At 43.3% G+C, this 12,932-nt stretch overlaps 1 protein-coding gene across 1 annotated transcript in view; it reads right to left on the bottom strand.

Moving 5' to 3' along the window:
• Positions 1-8,464: 8,464 nt before the first annotated feature.
• The window catches only part of Ppp4r2 (protein phosphatase 4 regulatory subunit 2), a 38,254-nt gene continuing 33,786 nt past the window's right edge, over positions 8,465-12,932 (bottom strand). Inside the window, exons 8-9 of the mRNA XM_028773083.1 lie at positions 12,383-12,678; positions 8,465-12,180 (exon numbers count right to left, since the gene is read on the bottom strand). Coding sequence (XP_028628916.1) covers positions 11,864-12,180; positions 12,383-12,678 — 613 coding nt within the window. The 3' untranslated portion in view covers positions 8,465-11,863. The remainder of the gene's footprint in view (positions 12,181-12,382; positions 12,679-12,932) is intronic.

Below are 12,932 nucleotides of genomic sequence, written 5' to 3'. Positions count from 1 at the left end.
AACCCAGCAACACTCTTATACATAAAGACAAATAAATATTTAAGGAGCTGCACAAACATTAAGAAAAACCTGGATTCCTCCACAGTGTGATAAGAGAAAGATTTCCAAAAACAATTGCTCAATCCTGGTCATGGCAGGTTCCTCATGAACAGCTCTGGGCCTCTCCCAGGTGAATTCTCTAATCCAGTGAGGGCCTCTTCCTCACCCACACGTGGCACCAGGCTGGGAAGAGTGGAGAAGAAAACAGCCTTGCCCTCGCCTGCCTTCTGGAGCCTGCTTCTGCACTCCTACTGTGTGCCTACACCCCACCACTCCCAGGCTCCCTCCATCCCCCTCCACCACCTGGGCCAGCATCTTCCTGTAGTGAGTCAAGCTGGTACCACCACCCAGCCTGGGTGTGTCACTCACTCACTCCCTACCAGGAGCAAGCATTCTTCACTGAGGAAGCTGAGGCTTGGAACAGCTTACATGGGTAACAACAAGTGGCAGAGCCACAAGGGAACTCTGGGTGTGGGGCACAAGTACTCCCCAACGTCATAAGTTCTCATAGCCCAAGATAGTCTGAAACGCACTCAAACTCTCCATCCTCCTGCCATAGCTCCAGAATGCGATTGTGTAAGAACACTGCTTTGTACTCTGTATAGGAAACAGCACCTATGAAAGCAGAAGAACTTCAGGCACAGCTGGGCCTCCTCTCCCTGAGAGTGGACTCTGTCTACCATGCTCAGTCATAGCTAAAGCAAAATGCAAGTGTGGGTGGTTAGAGGGCCCACACACAGCGCCACGGGTTCACACTCCCTGCGTGCTTCATCCTCGTGTGAGTCTTCAAGGACAGGAGCACCCCCACTTGACAATGTACAAACAACTCGGACGTTATTGGCCTTACCTAAGCCATGCTAACTGAAGACATTTTCCCTCTCTTTGAAGTCTCCAGGCCTTCCAGATAAAAGCTGGGATTTCACTCCAGATGGGTCCAGATGTGGAGTCACCGTGCTCCACCTGCTAAGGGTGAAGTCCCTGAAAGTCCCTTTCTGTCGACAAAGCCTGTTCTGCCACTGTGGGCACAGCAGTGAGCGGGGTGTACGTGGAAACCAGGGCCAAAGGAGCCCATGTGTTTTTCCCAATAGCCTGCCGGTCAGATACCTGGGAAGCCGCCCTCTGTGTGTCTGCTGAGGCTGTGAGAATGCAGGAGACAGAATGAAGCAGCCGGCAGGGAAAACTCATCCACAGACCATCAGAAAGCCCCAGGCAGGCACAGTACAGGTCCGTACCTGGACCCCTTTCCCTCACAGGAGTAGAGTCCAGCAAGGGTGGTCTGACATACACACAGACACACACACACACACACTCACACACACACACACTTTCTCTCTCATACCTGTGCTCAGTATCCTGAGGGAAATTCAAATTGCATATGGATAGAGAGGTTTTGTTTTTTTTTGTTTGTTTGTTTGTTTTGTTTTGAGACAGGGTTTCTCTGTGTAGCCCTGGCTGTCCTGAAACTCACTCTGTAGACCAGGCTGGCCTCGAACTCAGAAATCCACCTGTCTCTGGCTCCCAAGTGCTGGGATTAAAGGTGTGCGCCACCACCGCCCGGCGGATAAAGAGTTTTTAAACAAGGTTTTAATTAATTCCTTGACAGTGTCATACAATGTATTTTTAAAGAGTTGTTTGTTTTTATTCTGTGTGTAATGGGTGTTTTGTGAGTGTGCGCTTCTCTGTGCTACGCACATGCAGTGCCTGAGGAGGCCAGAGAGGGTGTCGGACCCTTTGGATCTGGGGTTATAAATGATTGTGAGCCACCCTGTGGACACCCAGCTCCTGGTTTTTAACCACTGAGCCATCTCTCCTATACAATAGGTCTTGATCAAATTGACCTCTCTTCCCCCAACTCCAAGATCCACCCTGTCTATCTTCACCTTCCTAAACTCAATTTCTACTTTTCTTTCTTTTCTTTCTTTCTTTTTTTTTTTGGTTTTTTTTTTTTTTTTTGGTTTTTTTGAGACAGGGTTTCTCTGTGTAGCCCTGGCTGTCCTGTAGACCAGGCTGGCCTCAAACTCAGAAATCCGCCTGCCTCTGCCTCCCAAGTGCTGGGATCAAAGGCGTGCGCCACCACCACCCAGCCCCCTTATATTTCCTTTCTTTTAACCATTGAGTCCAGTTTCCGTTGCCTAAGTACTCTTGGGCGAGGGAACCGCCCTGTGTTTTGTCACCCTACCAGGGTTAACAACTTGAAAGACAACTGACTCTCCCTTTCCCAGTAGCTGTCAATTGCCCCTCAGCCAGAGGTGGGACTTCCTGTCCACCTCCAGTCCACGTTGACTTGAGTTTATAAAAGGCTTGTGTATGCTGGCACAACTGCCGTGAGTTTATATGTGCAACTCTCCTGATGTATCTGGAAAAGGCTGCTTTCTTGGGGTTGTCCATCACCTCTGTGTCACAATCTTTCCGCCACCTATCCCTTGAAGATCATGGAGCCTTGACTATAGGTGTGTGATATGTACGTCCTATTTAGGACTAAGCATTTCACAAGCTCTTATTCTCTAGGCATGGACCAGACTAAGTTGAGTGTCTTAGAATTAATTGCCATCTATTACAAGAAGAAGCTTCTCTGTGGAGGGCCAAGAGATACTCTGAGTATTGGAAATGTTTCTATACTATGTCCATTCAGCAGGTAATAGTATTCAGTTCCCTCCCAGGGCCTATTAATGGTGCCAAATATGAGTTCCATCTCATAGAGCAGGCCTTAGACACAACCAAAAGATGGTTGGTTACTCCCATAACATTTATGCCTCTACTGCATCAGTGGGTGTGTCTTAGGGTTTCATTGCTGAGAACAGACACCATGACCAAGGCAACTCTTATAAAAAAAAAAATTTAACTGGGGCTGGCTTACAGGTTCAGAGGTTCAGTCCATTATCATCATGGCAGAAAACATGGCAGCATCCAGGCAGACACGGTACTGGAGAAGCCAAGGGTTCTACATCTTAATCCATAGAAGTAGACTAGAATTCCACACTGGGTGGAGCTTGAGCCTAGACCTCAAAGCCCACCCCAATAGTGACACACTTCCTCCAACAAGGCCATACCTCCTAATAGTGCCCCACTCCCTTGTCATGAGCCAAGCAATCAAACACATGAGTATAGGGGGTTAGGGTGGGGGAAAACCTATTCAAACCACACAGAGTTTGCAGATGGGTGTGTCTGATGATTACCTTTCTACTCCAGAAGCATGCACAGCATCTTCCAGCACTATGAAAGCTACAGTCAGATGAAGCTTCCAGGTGGGTGCCAGCTTGATCTCTCCATGTTTTATAATAGGGGCTGTTAGTGACAGTAACTTTAAATTTAAGACTCTCTTCATAACTTGTGCTGCAATGGCAAATGTCACAAGGCTGTTAATAAGGAAGAACTTCTCAGTTTTGATTTTTAAAATTTGTGTGTGTGTGTGTGTGTGTGTGTGTGAAAGAGACAGAGAGAGAGAGAGAGACAGAGACAGAGACAGAGACAGAGACAGAAAGACAGACAGAAAAACGGTGAGGCGGTGTAGGATACGTGTGTGTGTGTGTGTGTGTGTGTGTGAATTCGGGTGTGAGTGCCATAGCACACACGTGAAGGTCAGAGGAAAACTTCTGGGTATCATTTTTCTTTCTACCATGTTCTTAAAATGAAATTCAGATCCCCAGGGTTGTATGTCAATCACTTTTATGCCCTGAGCCATTTCACCAGCCCAGGGGTCTTCTCTAACTGCACACTGAGGGTCTAGACGGGCCTCTTAACAAAGTTCGCAGGTTTATTTCCTTCCCTCTGCACTTTCCCCTCTAAAACTGTCTTTATTCTCTGTGTCAGCTTACTTGTGCCCCTCTCTCTTGGAAACCCTATCCCCATGATAGCAGAGACTCTGTGCACACGTTTGCAGACAACCAAAGAAGGAGTCTTGTTTTGTAAAGCGCGCACAGCCTCCAGCCCCAGGTCCCTGAGCTCATGCCCTCTCTACATCTCCGTTGGCTTCTGGGTCCAGGCTCCGGTTCTCACACACATGCACATGGCCTGCCCAGCTTCCCTTCCCTGGCTCATTGTTGCCACTCAAAATGTTTTGGCAGCTCTCACTGTAAGGCTAGAGGAGAATGCTGAGGAAAATGTCCATTTTATGCAGAGGTTAAAGTTGGATGAATTGTATTGTTTTGGCGGGTCTGTCATACCTTAAAATGTGCTGACTAAAAACATAAGACCTTCTTGCCTTCCTTCTTTCCTTCCTTCCGTTCTTCCTTCTTTCCGTCTTTTTTTTAAGAAAAAAAAAATCTTGCAGATAGATTCATGACCACAAGGGGGCACCACGAGGCCATGCATCTGCTCCATCCACGCGAGGACATGGACTGGTACATGGCAGTTTTTCTTAAAGTTACCTCTGTCTAAGACCACATGGTGGCTCACAACCATCTGCAATGGGATCTAATGCCCTTTGTCTGGTGTGCAGGTGTATATGCAGATAGAGCCCTCATACATAAAATAAATAAATAAATCATTTTTAAAAAAGAAAACACTTAATGGGGCTAGTGAGATGACTCAGCAGTTAACAACGCTAACACTGGCTGCTTTTCCAGAGGACCCCAGGTTCGATTCCTACCACCTACACGACAGTTCACAACCGTCTCTGACTCCAGTTGCAAGGGATCCAATGGCCTCTTCGGGCTTCCACAAGCACATTAGGTACACAGACATACACACAGCCAAAACGCTAATACACATAAAGTAAAAATAAATATCAAAACCATGTTTTTAACCTCTTTACTATAGAGGCTGACTTTTTTTTTTATCTCTTTTCCAATCACTAAAATGGAAATTTTTCCTTTTCCCTCCATGAATGTCTAAAGAAAAGATGGGTCCATCACCTAAGTGCTCTACTGGAGTTACCATGGCAGTCTCAATGAAGCTGTCCTGAGCACTCTAGAAGACCCTTCTAGCATCAATGGATCCTGCTGCGAGTTTGTGAATGAGAATTCCTGTGGGAATGCTGTGTCTGCAGAGGCTGATTGACTTGTTTGAACTGCAGTTCTGTGGAGAAGATGAAGTGTTGCGGATAGCTCCAGAGACTGATTACCTTACTTAAGGCTCGTTCTGACCCTCTGGAAAAGCCCTTCCTTGCCTACCTCCTCCTCAGGACTCACATCATGTGACTAATGGGTAAAAAAACCCTTTTGGAATCTATTAACTTAGCAGATCTCTAGCTTCCACCAATCTAAAAGCTAAGAGCATCATCAGATCGCACCCGAGACCCACGGAAAAGTTCCCCTGGTCTCACTCTGCTGTATCTGTCTCTCTGATGCTCTCACCAATATATTCTAAACTGCCTTGATTTATGACTTTCTATGCTCTATCCAACTATAAAGTTTCACCAGACTGCTTCCACGTTGGAACATGGCATTTGGAATATCCTAAATCTATGATCACAGGTCACCGTTAAAAATGGCTCCAGAATAAATGTGTCTTGTTCCCTTTAAGACGAGAGCTGTGGGTTTTACACTTAGACTACACTTTAGCCAGCACATACCCCATCATTGCATGGCAGCCCTAGATCTGCCTGTGTCCGTCTTTAACTCATGGTCCCTTGCTGCTGGCTCTTAAGTGTTGGGATATGGTCTCTCTGGAACAGAAGGTCATAGACAGTGTGTTTATAAATAAGTTCATGTTTCTATGGGATTTGTTTGTTTTAAAGCTGAGCCCCTCAATGGAGGACAGTCACACACTGTGTTCAGTGTGTTACTTCAAAAGCATCCTACAAATGGACACCTTCCTTGCATGCCCTGTCCCAACTGTTGAGGGTTAAACACTCATTGCCATCTTAACTTGTATATTTATCTCCCTTGGCTACCTACCGGTGACTCCTGAATCCCCCAGCTGGGATTTGAGGTTACGAACAAATGAGCATGTATCACACTAACTGATGGCTCTTCCAGAGAAGTCTAAATCCCACATCTCAACTTGGAAATGCAGACATGTCTCTTGATCTCACAGCTGGTACCACCCAGAGAAGGCACAGTGTTCACACTGGAGTCGCTCTAGCCAAGGTGAAGGTACAGTCGCTCTAGCTAGTGGAGCACGTGTACCGAGGAGAATCACCACAGACCGTGTTTTCTAGAAGATTCTCTTAACCTGATTTCCAAAAAAACACCAACAGCAGCAAGGAGTGGCTGAGCCACTGGTAAAGCATGTCACCTGTCTGTGCAAGTGAATGAAGTTCTGCATTCTCGTAACGAGCAGCAGCTGTGTGTCTGCAGAACCTGAGAACAGGAAACCGCCCACAGACAAGCGTGGCTGTTTTGTTTTCCTATAGGGTCATTCCTCAGAGGACAAACCAGTGCAAGCAATGGCAAAAAGACGAGATTTTTCAGAAGAAGCAAGACTGTCAAGTTAGGAGAGAGCAGCAAGATGAGCTGGGGGAGCTGGGGGGTGATGACCAGCTGGGGGTGTTTGCAGGGATATCACGAAGGCAAGTGGCCATCTTCAGAACTATTATTGTGTCGGCCTAGGTCTGATTGACAACTTGACATACCTGGGAAGAGGCACCCCCAACTAGAGAATTACCTCCATCACACTGGCCTGTGAACATATCTGCAGGTCATTTTCTGAAATGCCTAATGGATGGCGGAGGGCTTGGTCCACTCTGGGCAGTGCACTTCCTAGGCAGTTGGGCTCAACCTGTATAAGAATGATCGCTGACCAAGCTTGGGCTTAGGGACCCAGCCAGCCAGCAGTGTTCCTTCATGGTCTCTGCTTCAGTTGTCTTCTATGCTATCGCTTGATGATGGACGGTGACCTGAAACCAACATAAACCCTTTCCTCCCATCGGCTGCCACAGAAACAGAGAAGCAAGCTAGGACAGTACATTACACTTAAATACTAGCGCACCTCGCCACATAAGGTGAAAATAACATGGAGTTTACCATGCAGATAACCTGTCAGTCTGTCTCTTCCTCCACCATAGACTAAGGGACAATCATCACATCTTGCCTGAGCCATTCTTTAAGTGTAATGAAGTTTAATGGCTTTTGCAGTTGTCCAGGGAATGAGGAAGGGGACTGGTTAAGCTGTTTGAGCTGACAACAGCTGAAATACCACATAACCACTTAACAGGACACTAAAGAAATCATGGTTTGTGTAAGTATGAGTTGGCTCAAGGGCAGCTAAAATGATGGGGGATGCAGCTTTCAGGCACCAATTCAGACATTTCACAAAGATCTGCTGGATAAATGGTGTGTGCGTGTGTGGTGGGGGGTCCTCAGCGTGTGCCCTGTGTTAACTATGGTTGAGTCCCAGCAGGCAGTGATGAGTACCCTGTGTTTGCAAAAGTTCAACCTTAGCTGTGAACACACGACAGTGCGGCTCAGTATCAAGCCTGACCTTATGTAGATGTAGCAACACCCTCCAGAGCCACTTGTTTTGGTAATTACCCAGGCAAGTTGTGGCAGTTAGGATTCAAACCCTAGGAATCCAGCTTCAATGCTCCCCCCCCCAACACACACACCCCACCTCCACCCCTGTGCTATGTTCCATGGGTAAGGGTACTTGCTGGACAGGAAGGTTTAAAAGTGAGGCATGCGGAAATAAAAGCATCGAGACAAAAATTGAATTTGTTGTTTTATTTGTGCTGTTGCTGGGTGTGTGTAAGCTATCCAGAAACTAGAGGGCGAGAGGGGACGAAGAGATCCACATATCTGGTGTCCTTGGCAGGACATCAGACAAATCATCCCAACCTCCCTCATAACTAAAAATCAAATCACCTAATTCTTAGTTGCCTCCCTTTTTATGTGTATAGATGTTTTGTGTGCATATCAGATACCTATAGTACCTAAGGAGCAAGTTGGACCCCCTGGGAATGACTGTGAACCAACATGTGGGTGCTAGGAATTGAACCCAGGATTAAAATTATCTAATAATCAACATTTAAAATGTATTTTTCACTCCTCATTTCTGGGTAGTAAAAAAAAAAAAATGTACACCAAACCCAAAGACCATAAACTCTAAAACTAAAGCCTGTTTCACTAGCTTCACCTTAGGAAATAAGCCAGAGACCACCTGACTCCTGGTAGTACAACTCTAAATTTCCATTATTAGTGCCAATTCTGTGGCATCACAAAGTTCAAGCAGGAATGAGAAATAAGAAATCCGGATGCTGTCATCTGACCCTGCAACACTTATCATGCAGGTGCCTCAGGGTGGGGTTTCTCCGATTCCAACACACACATAAATCAGTGCATTCGAACTAATGCCAAGTTATGTCAACAGAGACCTGCACACAGGCCTGGGACCATGACTGTCCGTGCAGCGACACGCCTCCCTGCTAGCACCCTCCAATCGCTCTGAGGACTCATATATTAGACTTCCTCCCTGTGGCTCCTCAACTGAAAAGCAATGCAAGAGGCAGATGTATCAGAATAGTAAATAAAGTGATTCCACACATGAAAACATTCTAGTTTACACTTTATTGCATTATGAAAATAATACATTTATTTGGCAAAGTGATCGATCTAGGCTCCAAATTGAAAGAAGAGAATTCTGGTTAAGAATTCGGATTCCTTTTTAAATGTGAAATATATATATATATATTCTAGCCAGTACATACTAGCATCCCTATTAGGCCAATAACCCAGTCAAGCTAACTTTCATAATTCCATATGAAATTACAAGGTGTTTTTGCATTCATTCATCTTATGATTAGCACAAAATCTCAAGAACTGACCTTCAGTTTGTCAAAACCAATAGATCTAAGAAACTCCTGCTCGAAAGACAATTTGAAACACTACCCAGAATAGTTTGCTTTGGCTCCCCAGGCACATTGCCACCCTACATACAGGTTTCACATTCAAACATTGCAGCAGCTTTAGGCTCTGCCAAGTACCGTTTAAGCTAGTACATTACATACATTATTTGAAAACTTGATTTTACAAATGCATAAATACATGCCTATCTACACTGCCAAAATAAAACACAGGGATCTCAATGCTGTAAGACTTCCCGAGGCAGGATTTCTGGACTAGCTTTCCAAAGCCAGAGAGTTGTTAACTCCATTGCTCTGGCTACATAAGGGAAAAGACTGTAGTTGTGACAAAGTGGATTTATATAGTAACACTCAAACAAAATATATTTTCACTACTCACTTCTGTTCTGTCACATTTTCAGAACTGAAGAGAGTTTTCAAGAATGCTTTCACTTTTTAAAAGGGAAAAGTGGCAAAACCATGTCACATGTATACTGTCTCATCAGTTAAGATTGGGAATGGAGAAACTGGTTAGGGATCTGTTCAACATCAAAGGGCCAGCTACTTCAGCCACCAAAGTCTTGACCCTCTCTTGGATCTTCTCACAGGGCTTTGCTGGGTACATTAAGGAGATGTGCCTAAAATTTGCCTTTTCATCATTCACAAATGACTCAGTTCTTGTTAGAACTGCTGCTTTCCTCAGTCTCCTGTAAGTGCATCTAACAATACTTGTGGAAACGGACGACTTCCAAGAGGCCAGTGCATCCACAGCCTTAACATGGTTTCACAATGAGATGAATATTGCAACTACCCTAGAGAGACCCTTCAACAGTATCCTACGTGTATCTGTATAAACAGCAACAACTTTCACCTATGACCAACATAGGAATACCTAATAAATATTAAAGCTATTAAACTATAGATTAAAATGCAGACCTCTCATAGAATTGAGTGATGTCATTTTGGTACATTCACCACTATTAATTGTACTTTATTTAATAAAGAAATACATTTCCCCTTGCAAAGATAGCAATTGCAAGTTTACAAGTAAAACCACAGACCTCCATTCACGGTGCTAAATCTTCAACTTTTAACCAGCAGCAAACTGACTTGTTTGTGAATGGTCCATGGCACCATAAATAAAGACTATCAAATGTCACAGGAGCTTAGAGAACAGGTTTATTGACCACCACCTCATAAATACCCTAAGGAAAATCTCAAAAACTCTAAACCTAAAATGTTTAAAAATCTGCTCTTACTGGCAATTCCTCAACTAAATAGAGTAACAGGCCATTACAAATGAATGTCTCACTTAAAATTGCTTCATTTTAACCTTTTTGCCCAAAACTTTGACATTACATTTGATTTTCACCCCTCTTGGGTGCAGTAAATCAACATTCAGTTTTATTAGACATTCATAAATATACCATCCAGCTTCTGTGATCCTGAAGGCCATCAGTCAGCAGTATGTTACTTTATGAACAAACGGGGCTAAATATCTTTATAGCCATAGTAATGTCTAAGCAGTCAAAATCCAAATCTTGTGGTTTCCCTCCAGTCACCCGAAACTCAGTGTGAGAAACTTTACATCTGCTGTTAAGTCCATCCCTGTACCTCAGATGTCTAAAACTAAAAAAGGGATTCTTTTGTATGTTGATAAAAATGTACTCCAGTATTTCATAACATTAATATTTATTGCTTTATATGAATACTGTATTGAAAGCCCAAGCATTCAGTTACACACGAAATTATACAATTATATACCGCTTCACAAAGGCAGTGAACACATTACAGTCTACAAAATCTACTTACAGAAATTTAAAAATTCTAAATATCAAAAAGTACAGCTGAAGAAACAGGTATAAATTTGGCAGCCAGTAATTCTGACAGGGAAGTTGCAGCTTGCATGACTTTAAATATGTGAATTTGAAAATATTGAGTTTATCGAGTAGTAACCATTGTGCTTTGTGTTGATCTGAAAAATATAACACTGGCTGTTGAAGAAGCATGTTCAAAAATATTCACTTCAAAATGTTATACAAATCATGGTGGTTTCTGTGTACCCCTCCAGCTTCAGTCATTTCAGCTCAGGTACATTGTACTCTACTAATTCTTCCAGTACAGTGATGTTTCACACCAGTGCCATGCGCATATAGGATAATTCAGAAGGACAGATGTAATGTGGACAATGTTTAGAAAAGCAATCCAATGTTATGGGACCTGTGAGCTCTTCTGAGATGGTTTCATGTCAGGCTCCTAAGCACTCATTCTACAAACTGTAAGCTAATGCTTGAGCGCAACTCCCAAGATAAAGCACACTTTCTCATAAATAATGAAGTCTTTTTTTTTCTCAGGCACCTTAGAAGTATACAAAAGAATTTAGTTTGCACAGATCTCTTGGAATGTGTTTAACCTGGAATTTCAACAGACTTAAAGATTCCCAGGGTTTCATAGGGGCCAGATTTTTGTCTCAATTACTCAGAAGAGAAAGAAAATGTCTTCTGAAGAAAGTGAACTCGGTCATTACCAATAAAAAAGTATCCACTGTATTCATCTCTCATAGAAACAGAAAAATATAACATTCCCCCTTAGGATAATCTATATATGTATATATGACTTAAAGTTCCATTGTACAGTCGAACAATAAAAATCTGAAACCACATGAAACCCTATAATTCACGTTAACATGTTTAAACTATGACCAAAATATGGAAACTGCTAGAGAGACAAGACAAAAATCTTCCTTGTGTATGTATAAACCAAATGAGATCATCTTTAAAGTTTTCAAAATTATAATTATCTTCCAGTTTAAAAACTTTAATTCTAAATTAAAAAAAAAATCTATACACAAACCACTGATTTGAGTACACCAGGAAAAAACAAACAATAAACCAAACAAAAAGATCAGCACTAAGCAGGACCCAGAGGAGCCGGCAGTCACGGCTCTTCCATGTACAACTTTCAGGGTTTATTCTTAAGTTTCTTTATTTTACAGCCTGTTTCTCTTGTAAAACTAAAGGTCCACTTTATTTATTACTTAAAAGTTTTATACAGTGTAAAACCAGAACTGTATGTAAAATACTGCCTCTAAGTATTTTTAAGTAGCTAGTCTTGTTCCATTGGTTCATCTGTGACTTCTGTGGCTTCGTCATTTTCCATGGACGGCACTGACACACTTTCTCCAGTTTTACTGGAAGGGGATCCTCCTGACTCCTGTGTCTCCCGGCAATCAGAGCCACTCCTCAAGGGCCCTGCACTGTCACTCTTTTCTGAAGCGGAGTCTGTCTGAGCTGGAGACACACCAGAGCCCTCCGTCTGATGGCTCTCCTCTGAAGTCTCTTCATTCACAGTTAAGGCGTCATCAGATTCCTTTTCTTGATTTTTTCTTTCTAGGACCATTTCTCTTGGTGTCATAAACGATTCTAGAAATAAGCAAATGTTGTAGTTAAATTTATTTTCAAGACACACTCAGTTAAGTTTCATGATTCCTGTGTCTATGGTTCAAAGCTCCTCAAACTCAGCAGCAAGCGCACACGGGTGAGACAAGAGCCCAGCAGCAGCATACTGAGGAGCCCCGTGTGCGCTGTGTGGGGAAGAAGGGGTCACCTCCATCCCCTCTCTCACCTTCTTCCTCCTCTTCCTCCTCCTCCTCTTCTTCCTCCTCCTCTTCTGCACAATGCTGCCTGGCTCGACTTTCTCTGTCCTTCTCAGGGAGGGAAGATGCTGTTTCTGTTTCCTCTGCTCTAACTGAAGAGACATCACCGGATACAGTTTGGCTAGCTGTCTCTCGGACATCACCTTCTTTGTCAAACTTCAGTCTTTTCACCTCATGTTCCTCAGATTCCACAGTATCTTCATCTGGATGTTTATTCTTAACAGGGCTCAGTGAGGAAACTTCCGATTCAGACGCTGACGAATCACTGCAGATGTTTTTTTAAAGTGTCATTAATAAAACTTTTCCTCATAATCTACATTCTCACCTCTAATTTTAAAAACTTGACTGTGAAATTAAATGGTAATATATGTGCTAAGAAAACGATTTCCAAAGTAACCTAAAGTGTTTCATGACTATTCCCATTAGGACCAATTTGTCAGATTCTATGAGCTTTCTGGAAAATTCTAGAAAATCTTGTCTATATTCACTGTAGTCAGCTGTACTAATGAAATACAGAAG

Source organism: Grammomys surdaster, unplaced genomic scaffold, assembly GCF_004785775.1.
Source record: "Grammomys surdaster isolate TR1022 unplaced genomic scaffold, NIH_TR_1.0 220, whole genome shotgun sequence".
Taxonomy (NCBI): domain Eukaryota; kingdom Metazoa; phylum Chordata; class Mammalia; order Rodentia; family Muridae; genus Grammomys; species Grammomys surdaster.
Note: the sequence above shows the minus strand (reverse complement) of the source record. Positions and strands in the feature narration are given on the sequence as shown.